Source organism: Ursus maritimus, unplaced genomic scaffold, assembly GCF_017311325.1.
Source record: "Ursus maritimus isolate PB19 unplaced genomic scaffold, ASM1731132v1 scaffold_14, whole genome shotgun sequence".
Lineage (NCBI taxonomy): Eukaryota > Metazoa > Chordata > Mammalia > Carnivora > Ursidae > Ursus > Ursus maritimus.
Window position 1 is genome coordinate 68,216,719 of NW_024423786.1, and position 26,156 is coordinate 68,242,874.

General features: G+C 45.6%; 1 protein-coding gene across 1 annotated transcript in view; it reads right to left on the reverse strand.

Moving 5' to 3' along the window:
• Positions 1-250: 250 nt before the first annotated feature.
• LOC103658506 (multidrug and toxin extrusion protein 2-like) overlaps positions 251-26,156 on the reverse strand; it is a 32,578-nt gene continuing 6,672 nt past the window's right edge. The window contains exons 3-9 of the mRNA XM_040628339.1: positions 25,302-25,370; positions 22,518-22,666; positions 21,648-21,690; positions 20,850-20,894; positions 18,659-18,756; positions 17,121-17,218; positions 251-744 (exon numbers count right to left, since the gene is read on the reverse strand). Coding sequence (XP_040484273.1) covers positions 611-744; positions 17,121-17,218; positions 18,659-18,756; positions 20,850-20,894; positions 21,648-21,690; positions 22,518-22,666; positions 25,302-25,370 — 636 coding nt within the window. The 3' untranslated portion in view covers positions 251-610. The remainder of the gene's footprint in view (positions 745-17,120; positions 17,219-18,658; positions 18,757-20,849; positions 20,895-21,647; positions 21,691-22,517; positions 22,667-25,301; positions 25,371-26,156) is intronic.

Below are 26,156 nucleotides of genomic sequence, written 5' to 3' on the forward strand. Positions count from 1 at the left end.
AAAGAGAAAACAACGAGGCTCCTAGAGTTACAGGTCACTCCTCGGGGAGACATAGGGTCGTGATGTGGGAGGGGAAGGACGGAACGCAGTGGCATTCTGTGTAGACGTGGTGGGACTACTGGAGTACTCAGCTGTCCCCAGAAACTGTACTAGCATCGTTATCAACCTCTGTCTGTGTTATTTCCTCTACTCCTTTACTAGCAATAAGATGGCTACAGTGAATACCGATGACCGAAATTATCATAGCTGCTAGAGCCACATCAGTCACTCTGTGTTTGTAAATGGCTTAAAACTCGCAGGTGCCCAGCAAAGGTCGGCGGAAGCAGAGGGTCTGAGAGAGTCAGGAGACCTGGACTGGGCTTTCTGTTCTCCCTCTCCGTGACCGTGGCAAACCTCCCAACTGCGGCCTCCCTTTCCGAATCTAGGAAGTGAAGGGCAGTGAGGCAGAGCTAAAAGCCCCACTCAACTTGAATAGCTTAGGGTTGGACAAGGATTTAAACCTATGCTGAAACTTCCACGAGTGCCTGACGCAACGGGAAGGAAGGAGAAGTAAGGCCTATGTCTCTTGAAAAGCTCTGGAGACAAGAGTGACCGGGCTGTTTTTGGATTTCTACGGAACTGCTGACCAACCTGCGAGGAAGGTGCCGATCTCAAAGGTCCACCACTCGATGCACACCATGAACATACTGGGAACAGCCAGCTGGATGTAGGAGCCCCACTCCTGGAAACAGTCCCAAGTCCAACCTGGGGCACAGGGAAGACAGAAAACCGCGTTTACTTTGCAGCACTCTCTGATACCACCAATTCTACTTCACATGCCTCCCTCCTCCAATGGTCAGAGCCTGGGAGTAACCACAGTTGTCCGGAAAAATAATGCATTTTAAAGATGTCAAACCAGACCAGAGTTTGAGATGGTGGGAATAGGGCTGGCAATACTTAGCGAAATCCAAGTATGTGTATGCCCTCCCACCCACACATTTCACGCCTGGGCATAAATGGCAGAGACGCTTTCATAGAGCTCCATGAGAACACAGGTGGGCTGTTCACTGAGGCAGGCTGTGGGTGTGGGCTACCGGGGGCAGCAAGGAGATCGTCCCTAGGAAGCTAGAGAAGCAAACTATGACCACTGTGTATTACAGTTAAAAGCAGAACACCAGATGCGTATTTGGCGATAGGGTTAGATCTGAAAATACACTGCTCACAGGCAACTAATGTGAAAACAGATCCTTTTGACTACATCAAAATTTAAAACTTCTGTGCGTCAAAGGACACGATCAACAGAACAGAATCTGGCAGCCCAATGAACGGGAGAAAATATTCGCAAATCATATATCTGAGAAGGATATCTGGATGTCATAATAACCAGAATATACAAAGGACTACAACAAAACAATCCAGTTAAAAAACGAGTGAAGGTGGGGCACCTGGGTGGCACAGCGGTTAAGCGTCTGCCTTCGGCTCAGGGCGTGATCCCGGCGTTATGGGATCGAGCCCCACATCAGGCTCCTCTGCTATGAGCCTGCTTCTTCCTCTCCCACTCCCCCTGCTTGTGTTCCCTCTCTCACTGGCTGTCTCTATCTCTGTCAAATAAATAAATAAAATCTTAAAAAAAAAAAAAAAACAAGTGAAGGAACTAAATGAACATTTCTCCAAAGCCAAGAAGCACATAAAGAACGCTCAACATCACTCATTATTAGGAAAATGCAAATCAAAACCACAGTAAGACAATATCTCACACCCATCAGAATGGCTTCTTTAAATAAGAAACAGAAAAGAACATGTCTTGGTGAGGGTGTAGATAAATTGTAACCCTTGTGCGCTGCTGGTGGGAATCTGAAATGGTGCAGCCTCGACAGAAAGAAAGCGTGGTGGTCCCTCGAAAAATGAAAAATAAAAAAGGATCATACGATCCAGAATATCACTTCTGAGCACACATAAAAAGAACGGAAAGCAAGATCTCCAGGTGCTGTCTGCACACCCATGTTCACAGCAGCACGGTTCCCAAGAGCCAAAAGGAAGAAGCCGCCCACGTGTCCGCCAACAGAGGAGTGGAGAAGCAGAACGCGATACAGACGTACACGGGAGGATGATTCAGCCCTAAACAGGAAGGAGAGTCTGGCAGGTGCTCCAAGAGGGAAGAACCCTGAGGATACTGAGCTAAGACACAAAAAGACAAATACTGTACATGATTCCACTTACATGCGGTATCTAGAGGAATCAAACATGGAGACAGGACGCAGAAGGATGGAACAGTGATGGCCAGGGGATGGAAGGAGGGGGAACGGGAGTTTCTCTTTAACGGGGACAGAGTCCTAGTTTTGCGGGATGAGCAAGTTCTGGACATGAACGGTGGTGATGGCGGCCCTGCAGCGTGAGTGTGTTTCACGTTCCTTAACTATACATGTAAGAATGGAGAAGATGGTAAATTTTCTGTTATGTATATTTCACTACAACTTATAACAAAACATTGTGCTAAATCAGAGAGGGAAGTACACTTTTTGCGTAAAGGGCCAAACAGTAAATATTTTCAACAACGCTGCAGGCCACACAGTCTCCCTTGCCACTGCTCAACTCTGCTGTAGCAGCAAGGGAAGGGCCACGGGCCATGTGCAGATGATTAGGGGTGGCCATGTTCCAATCCAATTCAGTTCCACAAACAAGCTGCGGCTGTATTGGGTCCGTGGGCTGTTTGCCAATCTCTGTACCAAGTGAAAACTTATGGGGGAAAATAAAAGAAATCTAAACTATAATACTATTAGGCAAATATAAACATATGTACAACCAAAAAAGATAAAACCACTATGCACTTTCCAAAGATGCAAATGAAAAGACATATATTAACCAGAGAGAGGGTGGGAATAGTGAAATGGAGGGAGAAACACTCTAAAATGGGAGAGGGGCCCTGTAAGACACAACAACATCAGTGTGCTATGAATGTGAGTGTGAGAAATTCAATGCTTTGGATCGAAGGTCCAGGACACGAGAGGGAGAGAAGGCGGAGGGGAAGAAGGCATCGAAAAACACTGAGCAATTTTTGTACCAGAAGAGCAAAGAAAGGCACCAAGAGCCGTTTTGCCACTCACCTTATTGGGTCCCCAGAGAAGAAAAGAGGGAGGACGATGGCACAGGAGCGGGAGACCTTAATTCCGTCTGGTCCCAGGAATGCAGCTAGACAGCTAGCAAACCATGCTGAACGCTGGCAAACTCAACCGCAGATTGAAGAAAAGAAGAGTGGCAACGCTATGAGCAGAAAAGTGACCACTTTGCAAGGGAGGACGTGCAGAGAAGTGACTCCAAGGCGACGCACAGGAAGACTGCGGGGGGCCGGCTCCGGGCAAGCGCTGGAGTGGCGGAGCACAAAATCGAACTTTGAGAATTTTGCTCCGCTGAGGGACGGTGCTCCAGTGCCCAAGTGGGGGGTGGGACCCGAGTGGGGACACTGTGGTCTCAGGACACTTGGGGTCACAGGAAGACCGGGAGCCTGAGTGCAGCAGAACTCCCAGGCATTGGAGCGGGGAAGCTGGCTGCAAACAGTGAGCCAGAGTGGGCTCTCAGCTCGGGGTGGCCATAAACTCTGATCTGAACACAGTCGGGCCGGTCCCGACAAGCAGCAGATCCGGGGAGACCACCCCCCTTCCTCCCCTGGAAGCAGTGGCCTGAGAGTGCAGTGGAGGCACCTGCTGGGTTTGGAGGTTCCAAACACGACCGTGTACCTGAGACAGAAATGCGCAGGGTCACAGGCCGGGTGAGCATGGAGAGCCGCCTGAGACCAGGGAGACAGGAGCGAGTGACTGCTTTCCCTGAGGGTGCACTGAGGAGGGGGGCCCGAGCTCTCGGCTCCATGGGGGCCGAGATTAGGAGGCCACCATGTTCACTCTCGTCCTCTAACTCACCTCAAAAAAGAGAACAAGAGGCAGTACTGACTGCCAGGGACCTAATCAGTATAGACATTAGTAAGATGTCGGAACCAGAGTTAGCAATAATTATAAAGATACTAGCTTGGTTTGAAAAAAGCACAGAAGACACTAAAGAATCCCTTTCTGGAGAAATAAAAGAACTGAAATCAAACCAAGTCAAATGAAAAAGGTTATTAATGAGATGCAATAAAAAACAGAGGCTCTAACTGCTAGAATACATGAGGGAGAAGAGAGAATCAGTGATATAGAAGACCTAACGATGGAGAATAAAGAAGCTAAGAAAAAGGGATAAACAACTATGAGGGGAGAATTCAAGAGATAAGTGATACCATAAAGTAAAACAATATTAGGATAATTGGGATCCCAGAAGAAGAGAAAAGGGGGGGCTGAAGGTATATTGGAGCAAATTACAGCAGAGAACTTCCCTAAACTGGGGAAGGAAACAGGCATCAAAATCCAGGAGGCACAGGGAACCCTCCTCAGAATCAATAAAAATAGGTCAACTCCCCGACATCTAATAGGGAAATTTACAAATCTCAGAGACAAAGAGAAAATCCTGAAAGCAGCTCGGGACAAGAGGTTTATAACCTACAAGGGTGGAAACATTAGACTGGTAGCAGATCTATCCACAGAGACCTGGCAGGCCAGAAAGGACTGGCATGATATATTCAGGGTGCTAAATGAGAAAAATATGCAGACAAGAATACTATACCCAGCTAGGATGTCATTCAAAACAGAAGAAACTGTGATCAGAAACTAAAAGAATTTAAAATGGGCAGAAGATATGAACAGACACTTTTCCAATGAAGACATACAAATGGCTAACAGACACATGAAAAAATGTTCAAAATCATTAGCCATCAAGGAAATTCAAATCAAAACCACACTGAGATACCACCTTACGCCAGTTAGAATGGCAAAAATAGACAAGGCAAGAAACAACAATTGTTGGAGAGGATGTGGAGAAAGGGGATCCCTCCTACATTGTTGGTGGGAATGCAAGTTGGTACAGCCACTCTGGAAAACAGTGTGGAGGTCCCTTAAAAAGTTAAAAATTGAGCTACCCTATGATCCAGCCATTGCACTACTGGGTATTTACCCCAAAGATACAGACGTAGTGAAGAGAAGGGCCATATGCACCCCAATGTTCATAGCAGCAATGTCCACAATAGCTAAATCGTGGAAGAAGCCGAGATGCCCTTCAACAGATGACTGGGTAATCAGAAGGGGGAATGAAACATGAGAGACTATGGACTATGAGAAACAAACTGAGGACTTCAGAGGGGAGGGGGGTGGGGGAATGGGATAGACCGGTGATGGGTAGTAAGGAGGGCACGTATTGCATGGTGCACTGGGTGTTATACGCAACTAATGAATCATCGAGCCTTGCATCGGAAACCGGGGATGTACTGTATGGTGACTAACATAATATAATAAAAAATCATTAAAAAAAAGAAACTAAAAGAATTTGCGATCACCAAACCAGCCCTATAAGCAATACTGAAAGGGGTCCTCTAAGCAAAAAGACAACACAAAAATAACATAGACCAGAAAGGACCAGAGACAATACACCGTAACAGTCACCTTACAGGTAATACAATGGCACTAAATTCATATCTTTCAATAGTTACTTTGAATGTAAATGCGCTAAATGCCCCAATCAAAAGACACAAGGTAACAGACTGGATAAAAAAGCAAGACTCATCGATGTGCTGTCTGCAAGAAACTCACTTTAGACTTAAAGACACCTCCAGACTGAATGTGAGGGTGTGGAAAACCCTTTATCATGCTAATGGACATCAAAAGACAGCTGGGGTGGCAATCCCCATATCAGACAAAATAGATTTTAAACTAAAGACTGTAATAAGAGATGAAGAAGGACACTATATCATAATTAAAGGGTCTATCCAACAAGAAGATCTAACATTGTAAATATTTATGCCCCTAATGGGGGAGCAGCCAATTATATAAGTGATTAATAACAAAATTAAAGAAACACATCGATAATAATACAGTATTAATAGGGGACTTTAACAACCCCCTCACTGCAATGGACAGATCATCTAAACAGAAGATCAACAAAGAAACAAGGGCTTTGAATGACACACTGGACCAGATGGACTTCACAGATATATTCTGAACATTCCATCCTAAACCAGCAGAATACACATTCTTCTCGAATGCACATGGAACATTCTCCAGAATAGATCACATCCTGGGTCACAAATCAGGTCTTGACAGGTATCAAAGATTGGGATCATTCCCTGCATATTTTCGGACTATATGCTTTGAAACTTGAACTCAGTCACAGATGGAAATTTGGAAAGAACTCAAATACATGGACGCTAAAGAGAATCCTACTAAAGAATGAATGGGTCAAAAAGGAAATTAAAGAAGAATTTAAAAAGTTCATGGAAAAAAGTGAAAATGAAAATACAACTATTCAAAACTTTTGGGATACAGCAAAGGCGGTCTTAAGAGGGAAGTATATAGCAACACAAGCCTTTCTCGAGAAACAAGAAAGGTCTCAAATACACAATCTAACCCTACACCTAAAGGAGCTGGAGAAAGAACAGCAAATAAAGCCCAAGCCCAGAAGGAGAAAAGAATTAGTAAAGATGAGAGCAGAAATCAATGAAATAGAAACCAAAAGAACAGCAGAACAGATCAAGAAACTAGGAGCTGGTTCTTTGAAAGAATTAGTAAGATTGATAAAGCCCTGGCCAGACTTATCAGAAAGAAAAGAGAAAGGACCCAAATAAATAAAATCATGAATGAAAGAGGAGAGATCACAATGAACACCAAAGAAATACAATTATAAGAACATATTATGAGCAACTATATGCCAACGATTAGGCAATATGGAAGACAGGATGCATTCCTAGAGACGTTATTATAAACTACCAAAACCGAACCAGGAAGAAATAGAAAACCTGAACAGACCCGTAACCAGCAAGGAAACTGAAGCAGGAATCAAAAATCTCCCAACAAACAAGAGCCCAGGGCCAGATGGCTTCGCAGGGGAATTCTACCAAACATTTAAAGAAGAATAAATACCTATTCTTCTGAAGCTGTTTCGAAAAACTGAAATGGAAGGAAAACTTCCAAACTCTTTCTTTGAGACCAGCATCACCCTGATCCCAAAACCAGACAAAGACCCCACCAAAAAGGAGAATTACAAATATCCCTGATGAACGTGGATACAAAAACCCTCGCCAAAATACTAGCCAATAGGATCCAACAGTACATTAAAAGGATTATTCACCACGACCAAGGGGGATTTATTCCTGGGCTGCAACGGTGGTTCAAATCTGCATATCAATCAATGTGATGGCTATATAAGGAAAGGACAAGAACCATATGATCTCTCAATAGATGCAGAAAAAGCATTTGACAAAGCACAGCATCCTTTCCTGATTAAAACTCTTCACAGGGGGCGCCTGGGTAGCGCAGTCGTTAAACGTCTGCCTTCGGCTCAGGGCGTGATCCTGGTGTTCCGGGATCGAGTCCCACATCAGGCTCCTCCGCTGGGAGCCTACTTCTTCCTCTCCCACTCCCCCTGCTGTGTTCCCTCTCTCGCTGGCTGTCTCTCTGTCAAATAAATAAATAAAATCTTAAAAAAAAAAAAAAAACTCTTCACAGTGTAGGGATAGAGGGAACATACCTCAGTATCATAAAAGCCGTCTATGAGAAGCCCACAGCAGAGAATGAGAGCTTTTCCCCTAAGGTCAGGAACACGGCAGGGATGTCCACCATCACCACTGCTGTTCATCATAGTACTAGAAGTCCCAGCCTCAGCAGACAACAAAAAGAAATAAAAAGGCACCCGGATCAGCAAAGAAGAAGTCAAACTCTCACTCTCTGCAGATGACACGATACTCTATGTGGAAAACCCAAAAGTCTCCACCCTTAAATTGCTAGAACTCATACAGGAATTCAGCAATGTGGCAGGAGATATAAAATCAATGCCCAGAAATCAGTTGCATTTCTATACAATAACAATGGGACAGAAGAAAGAAAAATTAAGGAGTCGATCCCATTTACAACTGTACCCAAAGCCATAAGATACCTGGGAATAAGCCACTGAACCAGAGAGGCAAGGGATCTGTATGCAGAAAACTACAGAACACTCATGAAAGAGGAAGAGGAATTGAGGAAGACACAAAGAAACAGAAAAACGTTCCATGCTCATGGATTGGAAGAACAAATATTGTGAAAATGTCTATGGTACCTAGAGCAAACTACACATTCAGTGAGATCCCTATCAAAATATCATCAACTTTTATCACAGAGCTGGAACAAATAATCCTAAAATTTGCATGGAACCAGAAAAGACCCCGAATAGCCAAAGGAATGTTGAAAAAGAAAACCAAAACTGGTGGCATCACAATTCCGGACTTCAAGCTCTATGACAAAGCTGTGATCATCAAGACAGCAGCACTATTTACCCCAAAGATACAGACGTAGTGATCCGAAGGGGCACCTGCACCCCAATGTTTATAGCGACAATGTCCACAATAGCCAAACTAAGGAAAGAGTTCAGATGTTCATCAACGATGAATGGATAAAGAAGATGTGGTATGTATGTGTGTGTGTGTGTGTGTGTGTATACACACACAATAGAATATTACTCAGCCATCAAAAAAATGAAATCTTGCCATTTGCAACAACATGGATGGAACTAGAGGGTATTTGCTACATGAAAGAAGTCAATCAGAGAAAGACAATTATCATACGATCTCACTGATATGTGGAATTTAAGAAATAAATGAGAGGATCATAGGGGAAGAGTGGAAAAAATAAAATAGGACAAAACCAGAGAGGGAGACAAACCATAAGAGACTCTTAATCACAGGAAACAAACTGAGGGTTGCTGGGGAGAGGCAGGGGTGGAGGGATGCGGTAACTGGGGGATGGGCATTAAGGAGGGCACGTGATGTAACGAGAACTGAGTGTTATGTAAGACTGATGAATCACAGACCTGTACCTCTGAAACAAGTAATACATTTATGTTAATTAAAAAAACAAACAACAAAAGAATCAACAGAGAATGTTCCGCATGAATTACATGATACCTACGGCTGGTGAGAAGTATCAGTGGTCAAGAAGCGCCAGTGAGCAGGAAGCATTAGGAGCCAGGAAAGCACAGTCCCTCTCCTGTCTCCCATGAAAAAACCAGAAAACCTGCCTGCCAGCCTGGAGCCATGGGTACAAACGAGCCATGAGCAGAAAGAACCAGCCCGCGTATAGGAGAGGGCTTGAACCTGATGGAGAGTCACGGTGAGGAAACCTGAGCTAAGACCCTGGGACTGGACCAGGTATATTTCATTTGACCTGAGCAGATACAGAACCTTTAAAAAACGGGCAGGGCATATATGGGACTCACAAGGAAGGCAAACCCCCTTGGGTAATAAGCTCCAGACAAAATCATAAAGAAGCCAGTAGAAACTATAGTCTGAGGTAGCAGGGATCAGTCAGACGACACTTAGCGAAATTAGGTGTGGTTCTCAACACATGTAAGATATCATTATGAGCCACAAAGAATCTGTCAATTAAATTAGGACATGGTATTTCAGCACATCAACGGAAAGACAAAATCTAAATTTTAGAGATATAAAAATGCAAAAAAAAAATGAGTCTTAGAATTAACAAAATATGGGCAGAGGTATGTTTCATGGCCCAGGATACAGAAAAAAGTCTAATGCCAGGAAACAAACTCCACAAAACCAACACATGGAAGATTTTATACCTGATAAACTAGAAGGGATAGAGCAATCTGAAAAAAATAATTTTAAGTAAGTGCTCTTAAAATGTTTAGGGCGGGAGGTTTTGAAATAAGGCTAGGCAGAAAAGAACCAAGTAATCTTAGAAATAAAAAATCTAACTGTTAGAAATTAGAAACAATAAATGAGCCAGAAACTAGACAAGGCAGAGCGTAAAAGACAATTAGCAAACAGAGAGGAAAGAGATCTCTCGAAGCACAGGACAGAGAGTTGCGGAGAAAGAACATACGAAGAGAAATTAAGCGATCTGGAAGGTGTCTGAGCGAGAGGACAGAACAGTCAGAGATGGGAGAATAAACAGTAGAAGAAAGGGCTAAAACCTTTCCAGGGTTTAACGGAGGCCCTCAGATCAAGAAATCTTACCGAACGTCTACAAGATACTTTTTTAAAAATCCTCATGTGGCCATGTTACAGTACAAAGAGGAAGAGAAAAGCTTTAAAACTACGAGAGAAAAATACCTGATTGTCTGCAAAGTGAAGCCAACCAGGTTGATGGTAGACTTGTCGCCAAGAACAAGAAGGAACTAGTGTAATATCAGCCATACAGAGTTCCTATCAACTTAGATTTTTATACCCAGCAATATTCAAGAAGGAGAAAAATATAAAGACATTTTTTAAAAGATTTTACTTATCTGTTTTTTTAAAGATTTTATTTATTTATTTGTCGAGAGAGAGAGAGAGAGTGAGAGAACACAAGCAGGAGGAGTGGCAGGGAGACGGAGAAGCAGATTCCCCGCTGAGCAGGCAGCCCGACACAGAGCTCGATCCCAGGACCCCGGGATCATGACCTGAGCCAAAGGCAGATGCTTAACCAACTGAGCCACCCTGGCGCCCCAAACATTCTGTATATAATCTTAAAGCTGTTTTTAAGGTGGTTTAAAGCATGTATGGGATTGATACATTAGACCTAAGATTTGAATTAAATTCACAATCAACGTTTAAATGTCTGGGAAACCCAAATTGTTAATTCTAAGTTTTGGGGTCTTACGTAAGCACTAAAAAGTGAAAAGCACTTACTGAGAGAAATGTTGATTATTTAAAGGATGTTAAATAGTTAATAATTTCACAAGAGGTAAATCGGTCCACACCAAAATCCTACCCCTCCCTCCCAACATTAAGGGATTTACCGACCTGGTATAATGAAGTGGATCTGCAGAGTTGCAAATATGCATTTGTGTTTATAAAAAACTATTTAGATATGGCCCTTTTCCTCCACCATTAAAACTATGGGGTGGGGGGAGATAAAAACAGACAAAAATTGAGCAAGGAGCTAAGAATCACTTTACGTGGTATATTTGCGCTCTTCTTCCTTCCCTTATTTATGGATCATTGGTAATTAGCCACCTCTGCGGAAGTACTTAGTTTGTCTCATAACCAGATGGTTTACGTACAACATAAAATATTTGTGATGTTCCGGAAAAGGCAAACCTACGGAGACTAAGAGATTAGTGGTTGCCCAGGGCTCACGATGAGGACAGGGACGGACTGTGGTCACGAGGAATCGTTTTGGGTGGAAACCGTATCACATACCGTTTTGTATGTAATATATAGAACTGTATCATACTCGGGCATCTGTATTACATACCTCAACAAAGCTGTTACAAAATACATGGAATAGTTTAACTCTGAAGCATGAAGAATCTGAAACGAGTAAGCACCGTGACTGACAAGAGGAAATAACTGAACATCGTCTGTGCTGAGATGTGGAGGCTGGGCAGAAGGACGCTAAGACATTTTCTAAGATCCATTCGTTTCTGCTTTTGAAAGTGAAACGAAGAATGAAACGAGGCTGATTAGAAGAAAGAGGGAAGGTGTAAGGGCCTAAGCTCGCTCTTCTTTTATCGCTATTAACAGATTAGTTTTGCTTTCAGACGTGCATGGGATATTTTTCTTATTGCGGGCAAACTCTGATCTCGAGTCCGCAGCATTTGTACAAGTACACTGGGACCCAGGTGATTGAAAATGAGCATGCCACAATTCCAGTTTACTTATCTAAAAGTATTTATACCCATTAGTAAAATGATAAATAACTTTTTCAGGGAACTCTTTTGTCAAGCAGGAGCACGCACGAAATCTTACAAGATAAGTGAGTATCCAGGGTGAAGGCACAAGGGCCACAGCTGTTGGCATACCCTGAGAGCTTCATGGTTCCCAGCGGTGGTGGAGACCACCATTTGCCTACCTATTTCACAGAAATAAACTTGCAAAAAGTTTAGAGGCCATGTGTACATTTCTCGCAGCCCAATAGGAACCTGTGGCTAGGTACTGGCCAGACAGGACAAATCAGAATTGGTGTGGGCAAGCTTCAGGAACTTTTAACGCCCTTAAAGGGAGTGTGTGAATGTCCTGTTCTTCTCCCTCCTCCTTCTTACTGACTGGAACACAAGAGCAATGTTGGAGCCATCATGGTCCACGAAGTGACCTTGGGAATGGAAACTATGTATTGTAGAGAAACAAGATAAAAAGAGCCTGGAACCAAGACCTCTATTAACCTACTTAATGCCCTTATGGGTGGATACGACATCATGACATAGAGCTCAGCCAGCAGATCCACCTCTGTGCTCAGAAAAGGACGCTGAAGTCCTGCGCTAGGATGCACGGCGAGCGAGGCCCAGGTGGGATTCCTGCCCCCCTCCAGCTGGCCACCTGTGTGAGCTCAACCAGAAGCGATGGCCCTGCACATGGACCGTGACACTACAGACAGCCATTACAGCCCCAGACACCTACCTCTGAATTTCTTGCAGGTGAGAGAAAAATAAACTCCAATCTTTTTAAAGAAATTGTTATTCGTAGCAGAATGAAATCCTATCTAACACAAACACCATCTGTAATCTTTATTTTTTAAGTGGCAGAATGAAAATGTTAACATCTATTAAATCTGGCATTGTTAATTATGGGTGTTTTGTTATTCTCTCCACCTCCCTGTGACTTCTAAATATTTGATATTTAGATACTGGGACTTTAACGGTGTATCCACAGGGCCAAAAACACAAGATACAGAATCCAATCAGATGCCATTGACGTTTGTGTTCCAATTAGCAGGAAGGACATCAAAAGCCGACAGAATCTAATCGGGTGGTAAAGGTAGAGGCCGTGATAACAGAATTACATAAAGATACAACGCATCTGATGGAAGGGCAGGATTGAAAGTGTCCTTACAGCCAGACAGGGAAATGAAAGTCAAAAATCACAAGATACCTCTTCCTATGTAACAGGATACCTAGAATTAAAAAAAAAAGAAAAAGAAAGGAGAACACATGTTGGTGAGGATGTGATGGGAATGTAAAATCATGCAGCAGTTTGGAAAAGTCTGGTGATTCTGCAGATGGTTCATCAGAGAATTACCATACGAGCCAGCAATCCTACTCCCAACTATTTACCCAAAAGAACTGAAAGACAGATCCACACAAAAACTTGCACGTTAGGGGCGCCTGCGTGGCACAGCGGTTAAGCGCCTGCCTTCGGCTCAGGGCGTGATCCCGGCGTTATGGGATCGAGCCCCACACCAGGCTCCTCTGCTGTGAGCCTGCTTCTTCCTCTCCCACTCCCCCTGCTTGTGTTCCCTCTCTCGCTGGCTATCTCTGTTAAATAAATAAATAAAATCTTTAAAAAAAAAAAAAACTTGCACGTAAATGTTGATAGTAGCATTATTCATAATGGCCAAAGAGAGGAAACCAAATATCCATTAAGTGTTGAATGGATAAGTAAAACAGAGTATAGATCCACACAATGGAATATGACTCAGCCGTCGAAAGAAATGAAGTACCGATTTACACTACAGCATGGATGAACCTTGAAAATTTTACACTAAGTGAGATAAAGCAGTCACAAAGGACCACGTATTGTGTGGTTTAACTTATGTGAAATGTTCAGAAAAGACAAATCCACAGATAGGAAGTAGGTTAATGGCTGCCACGAAGATATGAATATATACATTCGAGAAGCGCAACAAACCGCAAGCCACATCAACTCAATGAGATCCACAGCAAGACATGTTATAATCAAATTGTCAAAAGACACAGAATTTTTTAGGCAGCAGGAGAGAAGTGACTCATCACATATAAGGAATCTGCAATAATATTAACAGCCAGATTCTCATCAGAAACCATGGAGGCCATAAGGCAGTGGAATGACAGATTTAAATTGCTGAAAAAACTGTCAACCAAGACTTTTGTATCTGATGAAAATATCCTTTAAAAATGAGGGAGAAATTCAGGTCTCCTGGGTGGCTCAGTTGGTTAAGCATCTGCCTTCAGTTCAGGTCATAATCCCAGGGTCCTGGGATTGAGCCCCACGCTGGGCTCCCTGCTCAGAGGGGAGTCTGCTTTTTCTGCGCCCTCTGCCCCTCTGCCCCGCAACCCTTGCTCATGCTCACTCTCTCTCTCTCAAATAAATAAATAAAATATTTTTTAAAAATGCGGGAGAAATTAAAATACACCCAGATAAGCAAAAGCTGAGGAATTTTGTTACCACTGGACCTGCCCTAAAAGACATGTTAAAGGGAGTCCTTCAGGTTGAAATGAAAGGATGTCAGAGAGTGACTTAAAGTTGTGTGAACAAATAAAGACCTCCAGTAAAGGTAACTACATAGGCAAGTAGAAAAGCCAGCATCGGGGCGCCTGGGTGGCTCAGATGTTTAAGCATCTGCCTTTAGCTCAGGTCATGATCTCAGGGTCCTGGGATCAAGCCCCACATCAGGCTCCCGGCTCAGCGGGGAATCTGCTTTTCCTTCTCCCTCTGCCCCTACCCCTGCTTGTGCTCTCTCTCTCTCAAATGAATAAATAAAATTTTTTTTAAAAGCCAGCACTATTGTATCTTTGGTTTGTAACTCCACGTTTTATTGCCTCCATAATTCAAATGACAAATGCATAGAAAAGAATTATGAATCTTCATTACCGGGCACACATGAATAAAGATGTAATCAGACGACAACAAAAGGGGTGGGGGAGAGAGCTGTACAGGAGCAGCATTTTCGGATGCTACTGAAGTTACGTTGGTATCAATTCAAACAGGATTGTTATAAATTTAAGACGTTAAGTATAATCCCCATGGTAACTATGAAGAAAAAAATCTAATCTACACAAAGGAAATGAGAATGGAATCAAAACAAGTCACTACAAAAAAAATCACCTAAACTTAAAAGAAGTCAGTAGGGGAGGAAATGAAAACACAAAAAAAGGTATAAGACATATAGAAATCAAAGAGTAAAGTGGCAAAGAAAGTCTGTCCTTATCAGTAATTACTTTAAATGTAAGTGGATTAAATTCTCCAATCAAAAGGCAGAGACTGACAGAATGTACCAAGAAACATGGTCTAACAATATGCTATCTATAGGAGACTCCAGTGAGAGTGACTTACCAAGCAACAAATAGGCTGAAAGAGGACAGAAAAATATACCCCATCCAAACAGTAACCCGAAGGGAGCTGGGGTGGCTATGGTAATATGAGGTAAAATAACTGTACGTGAAAATCTGTTACAAAGGACAGAAGAACAACAATATATATCGATGAAACAGTTCGTCAAGAAGATGGAACACTTATAAACACGTACGTACCATACAACAGAGCCCCCCCCCCCAAAATATGAAGCAAACATTGACAGAACTGGAGAATTAGTTCCACAAAGAGTTGGGAGACACAGTACGCTATTTTCGGTAATGAATGGAACATCTAGACAGATGATCATTAAGGAAATAGAGGATTTAAAACAAAATTTCCCAACAGAGGAAAGTCCACGGCCTTAGGGCTTCACTGGTGAATTAAAGCAAACATCTGAAGAAGAACTGACACCAATCTTTCTCAAACTCTTCCAAAAAATAGAAGAATAAGTAACACTACTGAACTCATGGCCTCATTCTATGAGGCCAGCATCACCCTGATACCAAGGCCAGGTTCAGACAACACAAGAAAAGAAAATCACAGAGCAATATCCCTTATGAATATGGATGTAAAACTCCTTGACAAAATACTGGCAAACTATACCCAGCAGCATATTAAAAGGATTGTACACCGGGACCAAATGGGATTTATCCCAGAAATGCAGCCATGATGAACACCAATCAAAGGGATACATCACATTAATAAAACAAAGGGGGAAAAACAAACACTGCTCATCTCAGTTAAGGCAGAAAAAATATCCAACACCCTTTTTATGAACAAAAACTCTCAACAAACTAGGAATAGAGGAAATTTTCTCAATCTGATGAAGGGCTTCTATGAAAATCCCACACGTATCATATCAATGGCTAAAGACTGAAAACTCTGCCTCTAAAATCAGAAACAAGACAAAGGGGCTCAGTTTTTATACTTCTACTCAACATTGTGCTGGAAGTTCTACCAGACCGATTAATCAAGAAAAGAAATAAAAGGCATCAAAACTGGGAAGGAAGAAGTAAAATCATCTCTGTTCGCACATGGCATGATCCTGTACGTAGAAACGCCCAAAGAATCTACAGGGAAGCCGCCAGGGCTAATGAAAGACCCCGGCAAAGTTTCAAGATACAAGATCAGCAGAAAATAGACTGGAGGTTACCGGAGGCGAGAGGGAGGGAAAATGGGGAGTTACTGCTTAATTGGTACAAGGTTTCTGTTTGGGGTGATAGAAATGTTTTCGAAATGGATGGTGGTCATGGTTACGCAACATCATGAATGTACTGAAGAGCTCTTAAAATGGTTTAGGACGGCAAGTTTCCCGTGATATATATTTTACCCCAATTTTAAAGATTAGAAAAAAACAAAACAAAACAAATCTATTTTACTGAATTTACAAATGCATGTTAAACTACTTAAGGGAACTTAGCTAACCTGTAAGTGGTACTGAATGTTTAAGAGAGTTCAATCTGTTCACTTGAGTTGATAAGACGTTAATTAAACTTCACTTTCATATAGCAGCATGAATTGCAAAGAACAGTTAGGGTTTCGTATCTGCAATTTTAATTCATTAAGTATCAATTATTACAACCCGACAGCTGCCAACAGTTTTCCTTGACCAAAACCTGACTTCATGGACATAAAATTAAAAAAAAAAATCTCATATTGACCTGTAAGTTTTATATTTTCACTAATTTAAATATTTTCTATAATTTTTAAATCTTCCAAAAGATTTAAAAAAAACCTCTCTGGGGCGCCTGGGTGGCACAGCGGTTAAGCGTCTGCCTTCGGCTCAGGGCGTGATCCCGGCGTTATGGGATCGAGCCCCACATCAGGCTCCTCCGCTATGAGCCTGCTTCTTCCTCTCCCACTCCCCCTGCTTGTGTTCCCTCTCTCGCTGGCTGTCTCTGTCTCTGTTAAATAAATAAAATCTTTAAAAAAAAAAAAAAAAAAAAAAAAAACCTCTCTGGGGAGAAAACAATTCCCCAAACCAGGATTACATCCCTCTGAATAACAAATAACAAAACGTAAGAAATCAAAGTCCTCGTACCTCCCCAGGTGTCGACGTGAATTGTTTTCCACCACACATACAGGAAAAGAAGAGCAGACAGGAGGAACTGGGAAGTGGTGTTTGCGCAGGCGGATCCTCTGAAGGAGAGAACGTGATCATTCCCTGTGAGTGCGTTCCGTCCAAGTACAAAGAAACAGGCTGTCCCGACAAGCTTTGGCTCCGTTAGGGAGTCACAATCTTTAGAAAAGCCTAGAACCTGAGGACTATCTTTTCACAATTTAAATATAGCACCCACTTAAGATAGACTTGTTTTCTTTCCACCAACACTGAATTTTGTGGAAGAGCCAAATGTGACTATCAGTCAACCGAAAAACAAAAGAACATAAACATCTGTCACTATTCCTTGTCCTCACAGCCTGAAATAACCCAGCATATAAATTCTTACACATAATTAGTTACATACAGTATCAAAACACAGCTATCGTGTTCAGAAACACTGGTCTAAGGTTCATAGTTGTTTTATTTCCCAGGATTTTAATAAATTTGTTTGCTATTACAAGATAACCTTAGAGCATCTTGGACAGATGACATTTTACCCCACAAATAAAATGACGCCCCGTCCTTCTACTTTTTCATTTCACTCTTCTGACCAATCCTCGAATTTTATCACTGATTAATCCATTCCCATGGGTTCCTCTCCTCTTACCCAACTACCCCCAAACTGTCCTTCGTAGATCTATTCGAGAAACTTATTTTTTTAAGATTTTTATTTATTTAGTTTGTCCAAGAAACTTCTAAGAGAGGGTCTGTAAGGTGCACCTGCAGGGGAAACCCAGACCCCTCCCCCCACTCAGGTGTTTACATGGGTTGATGTCACCAGCTTGCAAACCTGTCAACCGACTCTTCCCCCATGGCCAAAGCCTCTTTCCGTTTCCTAGCGTATGGAAGATGTCACAAACCTTTTTTCACTGGTTATCCTTATACTCCACCTCTCCACTATCCTTTACTTAATGGCTTTTATATACATTTCCTACTGCAACTAACAGTAAGAAATAAATTTGCTATCACTCCCCGGTACCCACAATAATATGGGTACACACGTGCGCGCGCACACAGAAACAAACGTCTCATGAAAATACCCCCACATCTTCTCATATTTTCTATTCTATTTCATTTTATTTTCTTTCAGTTTTCATTTATAAAGAAACACACTGTCCTAAGGCAGATAAAATTGCCAGGAGCTCAGGGCTGGGTCTGCAAGAGCTGGTGTGACCACACCGGCCACATGCGAGGGAGGCTGGCTCTGGGCCAGCGCACTGGAAGGTTCAGCTGGGAGATTCACCAACGGCCTGGCATCTCCGGTGGGAGGTCCAGACTGACACTGCCTCCTACGTGCGACCCTCATCTTCTCAAGCTTCATAAAGATGGAACTGGGTCGATTTCTTACAACTCAGGGATAGCGGGAGAATCAGCGCTCCCTCCCGGGCTGCCTCACTCCCCTGTGTCCCAGCCCCTGGGACCGGAGCCCGCACCTGGCAGACACCCAGGCTCTGGGGAAGGAGGGGGTCACTACTTACACCACGCCGAGGTCCAGGGCATAGAGCAGAAGGGCATTCATGCCCACGTTGATCACATTTGCTGCAATTCCCGTGATCACTTGCGGCATGATAATGCCCTAAAACCCCCCAAAGAAGAAAACAAACAGCATTTTCAAAAGCCAATCAGTTCGGTGGTGTGAAATAACAGGAAACATACATTGGTCTCGGCCCCTGCCCTGCCCCGGTTCCCAGCACAGAGCTCCTAAAGCCCTCGTAATTTCCCCAGGGATCAGAACGCTAGGGGGTTCCTTTGTTCTCACACAGGGTCTTCAAGCCGGGTTCTTGACACGGAGTTCCGAAATCCTTTGGAATGTCTTGGGGGACAAGGGTGCCTTTTGTCATAACGAGGGGACTCTGAGTGGGCTCCTGGACGGGACCGGGTCACCAGAAACACCAAGCCGCGATTAGAAGCTTGACTTTGTCAGCCCCTCTCTCACTTTCCAGACGGGGGAGAGGGGCTGCGAATAGAGTACGAGATCGATCCTGCCGCCCCCAAAAGCACAGGGTCTGGAAAGCTTCCAGCTTGCTGAACACGAAGACGTGCTGGGAAGACGGCACCCCTTCCCCACGGGCCTCGCCCCCTGGGTGTTCGTCTGCATTCTTTGTCGGATCCTTTGATGATAAACGTAAAATGTTAGCAAACTTGTCCTCAGTTCTGCGAGTCTCTCTAATACATCAACGGAACCTGAGGACGGGGTCGTGGAAACTTCTAATTTGCAGCCGATCGGTCGCACAGGTGGCAACCTAGACTTGCCTTCGGCATCTGGAGGTGGGGAGGTTAGACGGTGGGACTGAGCCCTCCACCTGCGGGAGGTCCCAAATCCAGGCAAGAGCGTCCGAGTCCAGTGAAGAGGCAGGCCAGCCAGCTGCTGTGGCCGGACTTCGTGGTGTGGAAACAGCCCCCACGCCTCCGGGGAGAGGACAACGCGGTAGTCGTGTGAGAGCAACGAGACTTGCAGGAGGAAGAGGGAGTCCCTCTAAGTAGGCAGAGTTACACGCGCAGGGATTTTAAAGGACAGCGTAGCTACATGGGACCGCAGCGGCCAGGGCCAAAGCCACCGGCTGCATCTCCGCCACGGGTGCGGCTGCGAGCCCAACCAACCAGCTGCGTGTAAGTGCTTCCGATGACCTGCTGCGCCCCAGCTGGTACCACGGAGACAGAAAAGAAGGAATGATCGCGTGCACCGCAAATCCGCTCCCGGCATGCAGCGTCCCGGGAGGACCATCTGGGAGACGCTTGGGCCCAGTTACTTCTCCACAAGGCCGCGGGGAAGGTTTATGAAGTCCTCGCACACGAAACACCTGCCAGGCCGGGCCCCTAGCGGGCATGCGGTGAATGTTCACCCCGTGCTTTACGGGGCCACAGAGCCTCACTCCTTCTGGGTCTGTGGCCTACCCTACACTAGTCCTCGGATGAACATTTTCCTGAGGATTCTCCGTGTGTTTAAATGGATCTGACCACCATCGAAGTGGACAGCTTTGGGGACGCCTGGGTGGCTCAGCGGGAAGCGCCTGCCTTCAGCTCAGGTCATGATCCCGGGGTCCTGGGATCGAGTCCCACGTCGGGCTCTTTGCTTAGCACGGAGCCTGCTTCTCCCTCTGCTCCCCCCCCCACTTGTGCTCTCTGACAAATAAATAAAATCTTAAAAAAAAAAAAACAAAAAAACAAAGAGCGGCTTCTGTGGACAGAAGTCACATGAAGGCAAGCAGATGGCTTATAGAAGAGGGACATGGGGAGGTGGCATGGTGACGTAGAGGTCACCCCTTACCTCTACCCTCGACCTTCTCACGCATGTCCCTTCTCCGTGTCATATACCAGGGGCACCGTGAACCCCAGGCGCTTCTGGGCCATAGGAACTCTGGGGCTTCTTCCTCTAAAACAGAGGCACGAGAGCCAGGCCTGGGGCCAGACCCAAAGCCAGCCAGCAGCCCACAAAAGAGGTTAGAGGTGGAGTAACACCAGGGGTGGGCGCAGGAATTGGACAGAGGGAGACGGGCGTCTCCCCTGAGCCGGACAAAGTCCATCTACGAGACGTCACGTCTCCCCAACAAGGAGCTCTCGGTAGGATTCCAGGAAAAAAATTGTGAATTACTTTCATAGAAAACTCCCTAAGAATATTTACTATACATTTCCAGTACCACAGAGTAAAAATAGAAAAAGAATCTGTACCTGACTTTGTAAATATCTCGTCTGCAGCTGGAACAGGAATGTTGCCTGTAAGAGAAAACAGAAAAACCCCTCACATTAATAGGAAAGTATAATTCCAAGAGTTTCTGTCAGTTCTGTTTTTTAAGAAGACATTTCCTCTTGATGAGACGTCAAAATCAGAGAACCAGAGCCACACCAATCAATGCTAGGATGCTGTTTGGAATTTTCCAGAAAAGACTCGCTGACAAACGGACAAGTCGACCTCTAACTGGCTGAAGCAGAAACCCCTCACTACCTTGACATTTGAATGGCTCCGAGGGTGCCAGCCGGGGGAGGGGGGTACTTCCCAAAATCCCAGGGGAGCCCTGGAAACATCCTGATTAATTTGCAATCGAAAGTAACCATGGCATAAGGAAGGGGAGTTCTTCCTCTGATCGATGTGCATGCTTCCTGTAAGCTGGTGGGCCTCAAAGTGGTACAAGCTCTGAGAATCAGTAAGGGAGGGATGGCAGGTCCAAGAGAGACCCGTTGAACTGACACACGGACAGCTCTGTGATACGAGGAGGGAGGCCCACACTTGCCACATTCATGAGCTGCTTCATGTAAAGCAACGCGGGGCACCTGGGCGGCTCAGTCGGTTAAGCACCTGCCTTCAGCTCAGGTAGTGGTCCTGGGGTCCTGGGATCGAGCCCCACATCGGGCTCCCTGCTCAGCGGGGAGTCTGCTTCTCTCTCTGCCCCTCCCCCCTGCTCATGCTCTCTCTCTCTCCCCCTCAAATAAATTAATTTAAAAAAAAAAAAGAATACCCTTGACACTTACAGGAAGAGCAGGAATAAAAATCATCACATAAGTCTGGGCTATCCTGAAATAAACAGCAAACAGCCTTCGGTTAATATCCAAACAATTACTGATCATACGTCTTCAAATTGAATCCACACAGTATTTTCTAAAAAGTAAAACTAAAAATAATTTAGATGGGGAAATTTAATGACGCTCTTAAGAGACTTTTTCTGCAACCCAAATTAACACCACATCGGGCCCGCTGAGCGTCTGCTTTCTAAAGGCAAGCCGGACTTTACACCTTTCAGCTCATTCCTAGCAGAAAAGGTGGAACGAACACAGCAAAATGAACTGAAACGTGGGCGAAATTCAGAAACTTTCGGAGTTGGGACTGTAGGTGTATCTCACACTGAAGCAAGACGGTCTTCTAGAAAAGGAGAGATGCCTCCTTGCGTGCCATCCGTGCCATGTACCCTGAAGACAATCCCAGAGAGCTTGCTGCAACTGCAGGTTAAAACAAACCAACCAACCAACCCAACTCTAAAAATAAAAGTGAAGGCAACTATGTTGCTCTTCTCCTTCTGGGGGAAGAGAAACACTCGGTGCGTTTGCAGAACACCAGAACAGGGCAACTCTGGGAAAGGTGGTCTCGGGCCAAGGGTATTACATTCTTGTCCTGTATCTTTTCACTCTGGGCACGGCACCAGGCCACCATGTTACTCCGTGTCCCCGTGTCACCCAGTGTCAGGTGGTCCCCGCCAGCCCTCTAGCCTGCACTCCGCAGGTCACAGCTTCCGTTTGCCACAGGGTTCGAGTCCAGGCAATCGGCCGAATATGTCAACACAGGTAAGAGGCCCGGACGGTCACTTACTCTGAACCTGGGGTTCTGACATGAGAGACGCTGCTGACCTGGAGACTTCAGGGTCTTGTTTTAAGAGCAGGAGGATGCGTTCCGTATTGATGAAGATGGCCCAGCAAGGAAAGCAACACAGCATCAAGATGAGGATTCCTCTTTGAAGGATGATCCCCACGCGTTTCAGGTTCCTGCCTCCAAAGGACTTGAGAGAGAAAACGTGCGATGGTAACGAATGCCGCGGTGTGCTGAGAGCCGGCGGGGAGAGGCCCGGCCGGGCGGCCCGCGTGGCTGGGACCGGGGTGGCGCACCAGGCCCAGTGGCCGCCACAGCGGGAGGGGGACAGTGGGGGGCTCCCAGGAGGGAACCGACATAAGCTGCTGAAGTCTAAGAGGGACGAGGGTACAGAAGCCAGAGGCGACCAGCCGCCGGGGGCCCAGAGCACGGAGCAGAGAGCGGGCCAGGGGAGGACAGCGCAGGCCCCAGACAGAAGCAGCCCCGACAGAGGCTGAGGGGCGTGTCCCCACAGTGGCCTTGGCCGAGTCCGGGCCTCGCCGAGCTTTTCCCACGCTCCCTTTCCTTCAAGTAACCCGTGTGACTGTCTCTTTCCACATCCAAAAAGGGGTCTACCTTAAGGCACAGTACAGGGGTGGCGCAGTCGTTAAGCGTCTGCCTTTGGCTCAGGGCGTGATCCCCCCGTTCTGGGATCGAGCCCCACATCAGGCTCCTGTGCTGGGAGCCTGCTTCTTCCTCTCCCACTCCCCCTGCTTGTGTTCCCTCTCTCGCTGGCTGTCTCTGTCAAATAAATAAAACAAAATCTTTAAAAATAAATAAATAAAGCACAGTACCAAAGTCAACAAAAACAAATTAAATAAAAATAATGGCAAGATAAATACCATAGAATATTACGCAGATAGTAGAGGGAATGTCTGTACTAGTTCATTCCACGTGTTCTCCAAACTCATGGTTTAACGGGAGGAAAACATGATAAAACCATGGTGATTTTTGGGCGCCTGGGTGGCTCGGGTCTCAAGCCCCGCATCAGGTTCCCTGCTCCGCTGGGAGCCTGCTTCTTCCTCTCCCGCTCCCCCTGCTTCTGTTCCCTCTCTCGCTGCTGTCTCTGTCAAATAAATAAAATCTTTTTAAAAAAAATGTAGATTTTAGGGGCGCCTGGGTGGCACAGCGGTTAAGCGTCTGCCTTCGGCTCAGGGTGTGATCCCGGCGTTCTGGGATCGAGCCCCACATCAGGCTCCTCCGCTGTGAGCCTGCTTCTTCCTCTCCCACTCCCCTGCTTGTGTTCCCTCTCTCACTGGCTGTCTCTATCTCTGTCAAATAAATAAATAAAATCTTTAAAAAAAAATTTTTTTTAAATAAAAAAATGTAGATTTTAGAATGGTGTGGGTGTGTAAGTGTACATCGATGGGAATATTTGGAGGATTGTCACCAAAAATTTAACAGAGATAACTCCTAAGGGTTAAATTTTAGTAATTTTCCCCCCATTTTTTTCAAATACTTTTGTAGGTAACCTGAAGTTTCTATATGTGCTTGACTTTTAGTATATTTCTATTTTATTTTTTCTTTTTTATTATTTTTTTACTATCGCTTTAAAAAGTTATTTAAAATCCAGGACACAACACGCTACTATGGAATACATTTATTAATACAGAAAGATGTCCATTCTAGGTGAGGAAATAAAGATAGAGTGTGTTCTGTTTTTAAAAAAAAACTGTATGAATAAAAATAACGAAATGACGCAAAAGAGGGACAAAAAACGAGTTTAAAATAAAAATTCATATCCTGTGCCATGCCAATGCAGAGCTAACTTGAGCCTAAATTGCATTAATTCCTTTAGAGCCCTGTTCGGCTCAGCCCACAAAAACTCTCTCAGAATCCACCGTGCACAAACGGTCGGGGAGCTGAGTGCAACAGCTTGGCAGACACCACGTATGCTCAGCGCTGCTCCTTCCTTTGGACATAACCCTGTCCTCTCTCTCCCAGGCACTGGGTTTGAAGGCAGGACTCATTCGTCACACATCCACCCACCCATCCATCCAACCACCTGTCCACCCATCTACCCATCTCTGCTTGCTTCTCTGCCTTCCTCTCACTCATTCAACGAACTTCCAGGGTACCCACTCCATAGCAAGCACAAGGCTGAACCATAGTGACTCAAAGACTGAATGGGATAAAGCCTTTCTCCCCAAGCACCTCGGATCCTAGAAAGGAAACCACTATGGTTGTGAAGCAGGGGGGCGAGATGGAAGACAGAGCCAGGAGTGGAAGGCCTGGACCAGAATCTTCCTCTCCTCTGATTATGCTGGCACACCAACCTGGAGTTCCCAACCCCATGACGGCCAGTGAGGACGGACACAATGAGCAGACTCTCTGCTAACATGCGGAGATGGCAGATAGAGAAGGATTCTGACTCGAGCCGAGGAGGGTGGTGTATTCTTGTGAGAGACCGTTCAGGTGGGAAAGCCTGCTGAGTTTAGTTCTGGTCGAGCTGAGTCTGAGTGTCTGGGACGTGACCGACATTCAAGCCTGGCCCTCAGGAGAGAGATGCGGGTAGGAGATGGAGATGTGGGTCCTCAACACCGGGTAAGGGAGGACGGTTTTAGGGTGGGAGAGATCACAACAGGACAGAAAAAGGGAAACCCAGCCCCACCCGAGCACATAGGCCCCGAGGACACGAGGACACGATTAGGAAAGTCGTCAGCAGCACGGTATTTGACAAACCAGAGGCAACAAACGCCACAGAGGGGACAGTCCCTTACATCACCTCCCACAGGAAAGGTAACTGACCCAAACCAGGGTGCGGGGGAGGGGTGGCCCGTCCTCACCTGAGACATCAGTGTGTCGCAAGCAGAGGCCAAGCCAGTTCCCACGGAAATCCCGGTAACGTTCACGACCTGCAAGGAACGACCCAGAGCTGCAGCTGGCACCCGGGGCCCGGCCCTGCCCGCAGCTCCCTCCGCACCAAGCAGTGAAGTAAGACAGCTTATCTCGAAGCAGCAACCCGAGACTGAGCTGAAGGCTTTCCGCTTCACGGCAAATGCTGGCTGTCGACTGTAAACAGAACTACCGCCTCCGAGCGAAGGATCGCAATCGCTTCGTGTCAACCAGGGTGACTTATGAGCTCATTTTTCTCCACACGGCGCCCGTTACAACGTCCACGTGAAGAAGCGAAGCTGTGACCGATCTCTAAGAGCGGTGCCCCTGGTCCGCGACGTGCGTCCAATAACAGTGACAGCAAACCCGGACTGTATGCTACAAGCAGGCCCTGTCCCAAGCCCCTGCCATGCGGGGTGTCGTGAGCACTGCTCCCACCTTACCGGGCACCTGAGCAAGTCACAGAAAGCTGCGGTCACTCCGATGGTGGCCTGAGGCTGGGAAGTCTGGCCCCAGGCTCTAATCCGCTAGTGAGAACCGGCGCGAGGTTGCGTGACCTTCTGGCCTCGGCCTCAGCTCAGGCCCCTGACAACTAAGGTTAACCTGCAGGTAGGCTCAGAGCCCAACGGGCTGTTTTGCAATACCGGGGGCTGGGGAGAGCTGGAGGCCCTCCTTTTCTTTCCCGGTCTCACATTTAGCAGGAGTTCAACCCCTGGTGAGTTCAGCTCTTGGCTGACCAAGGTCACGCACTCTAGGCCCCAGGAGTCGGTGACAGGCCACACGCAGAGTGAGTCCCCTGGCCTCTG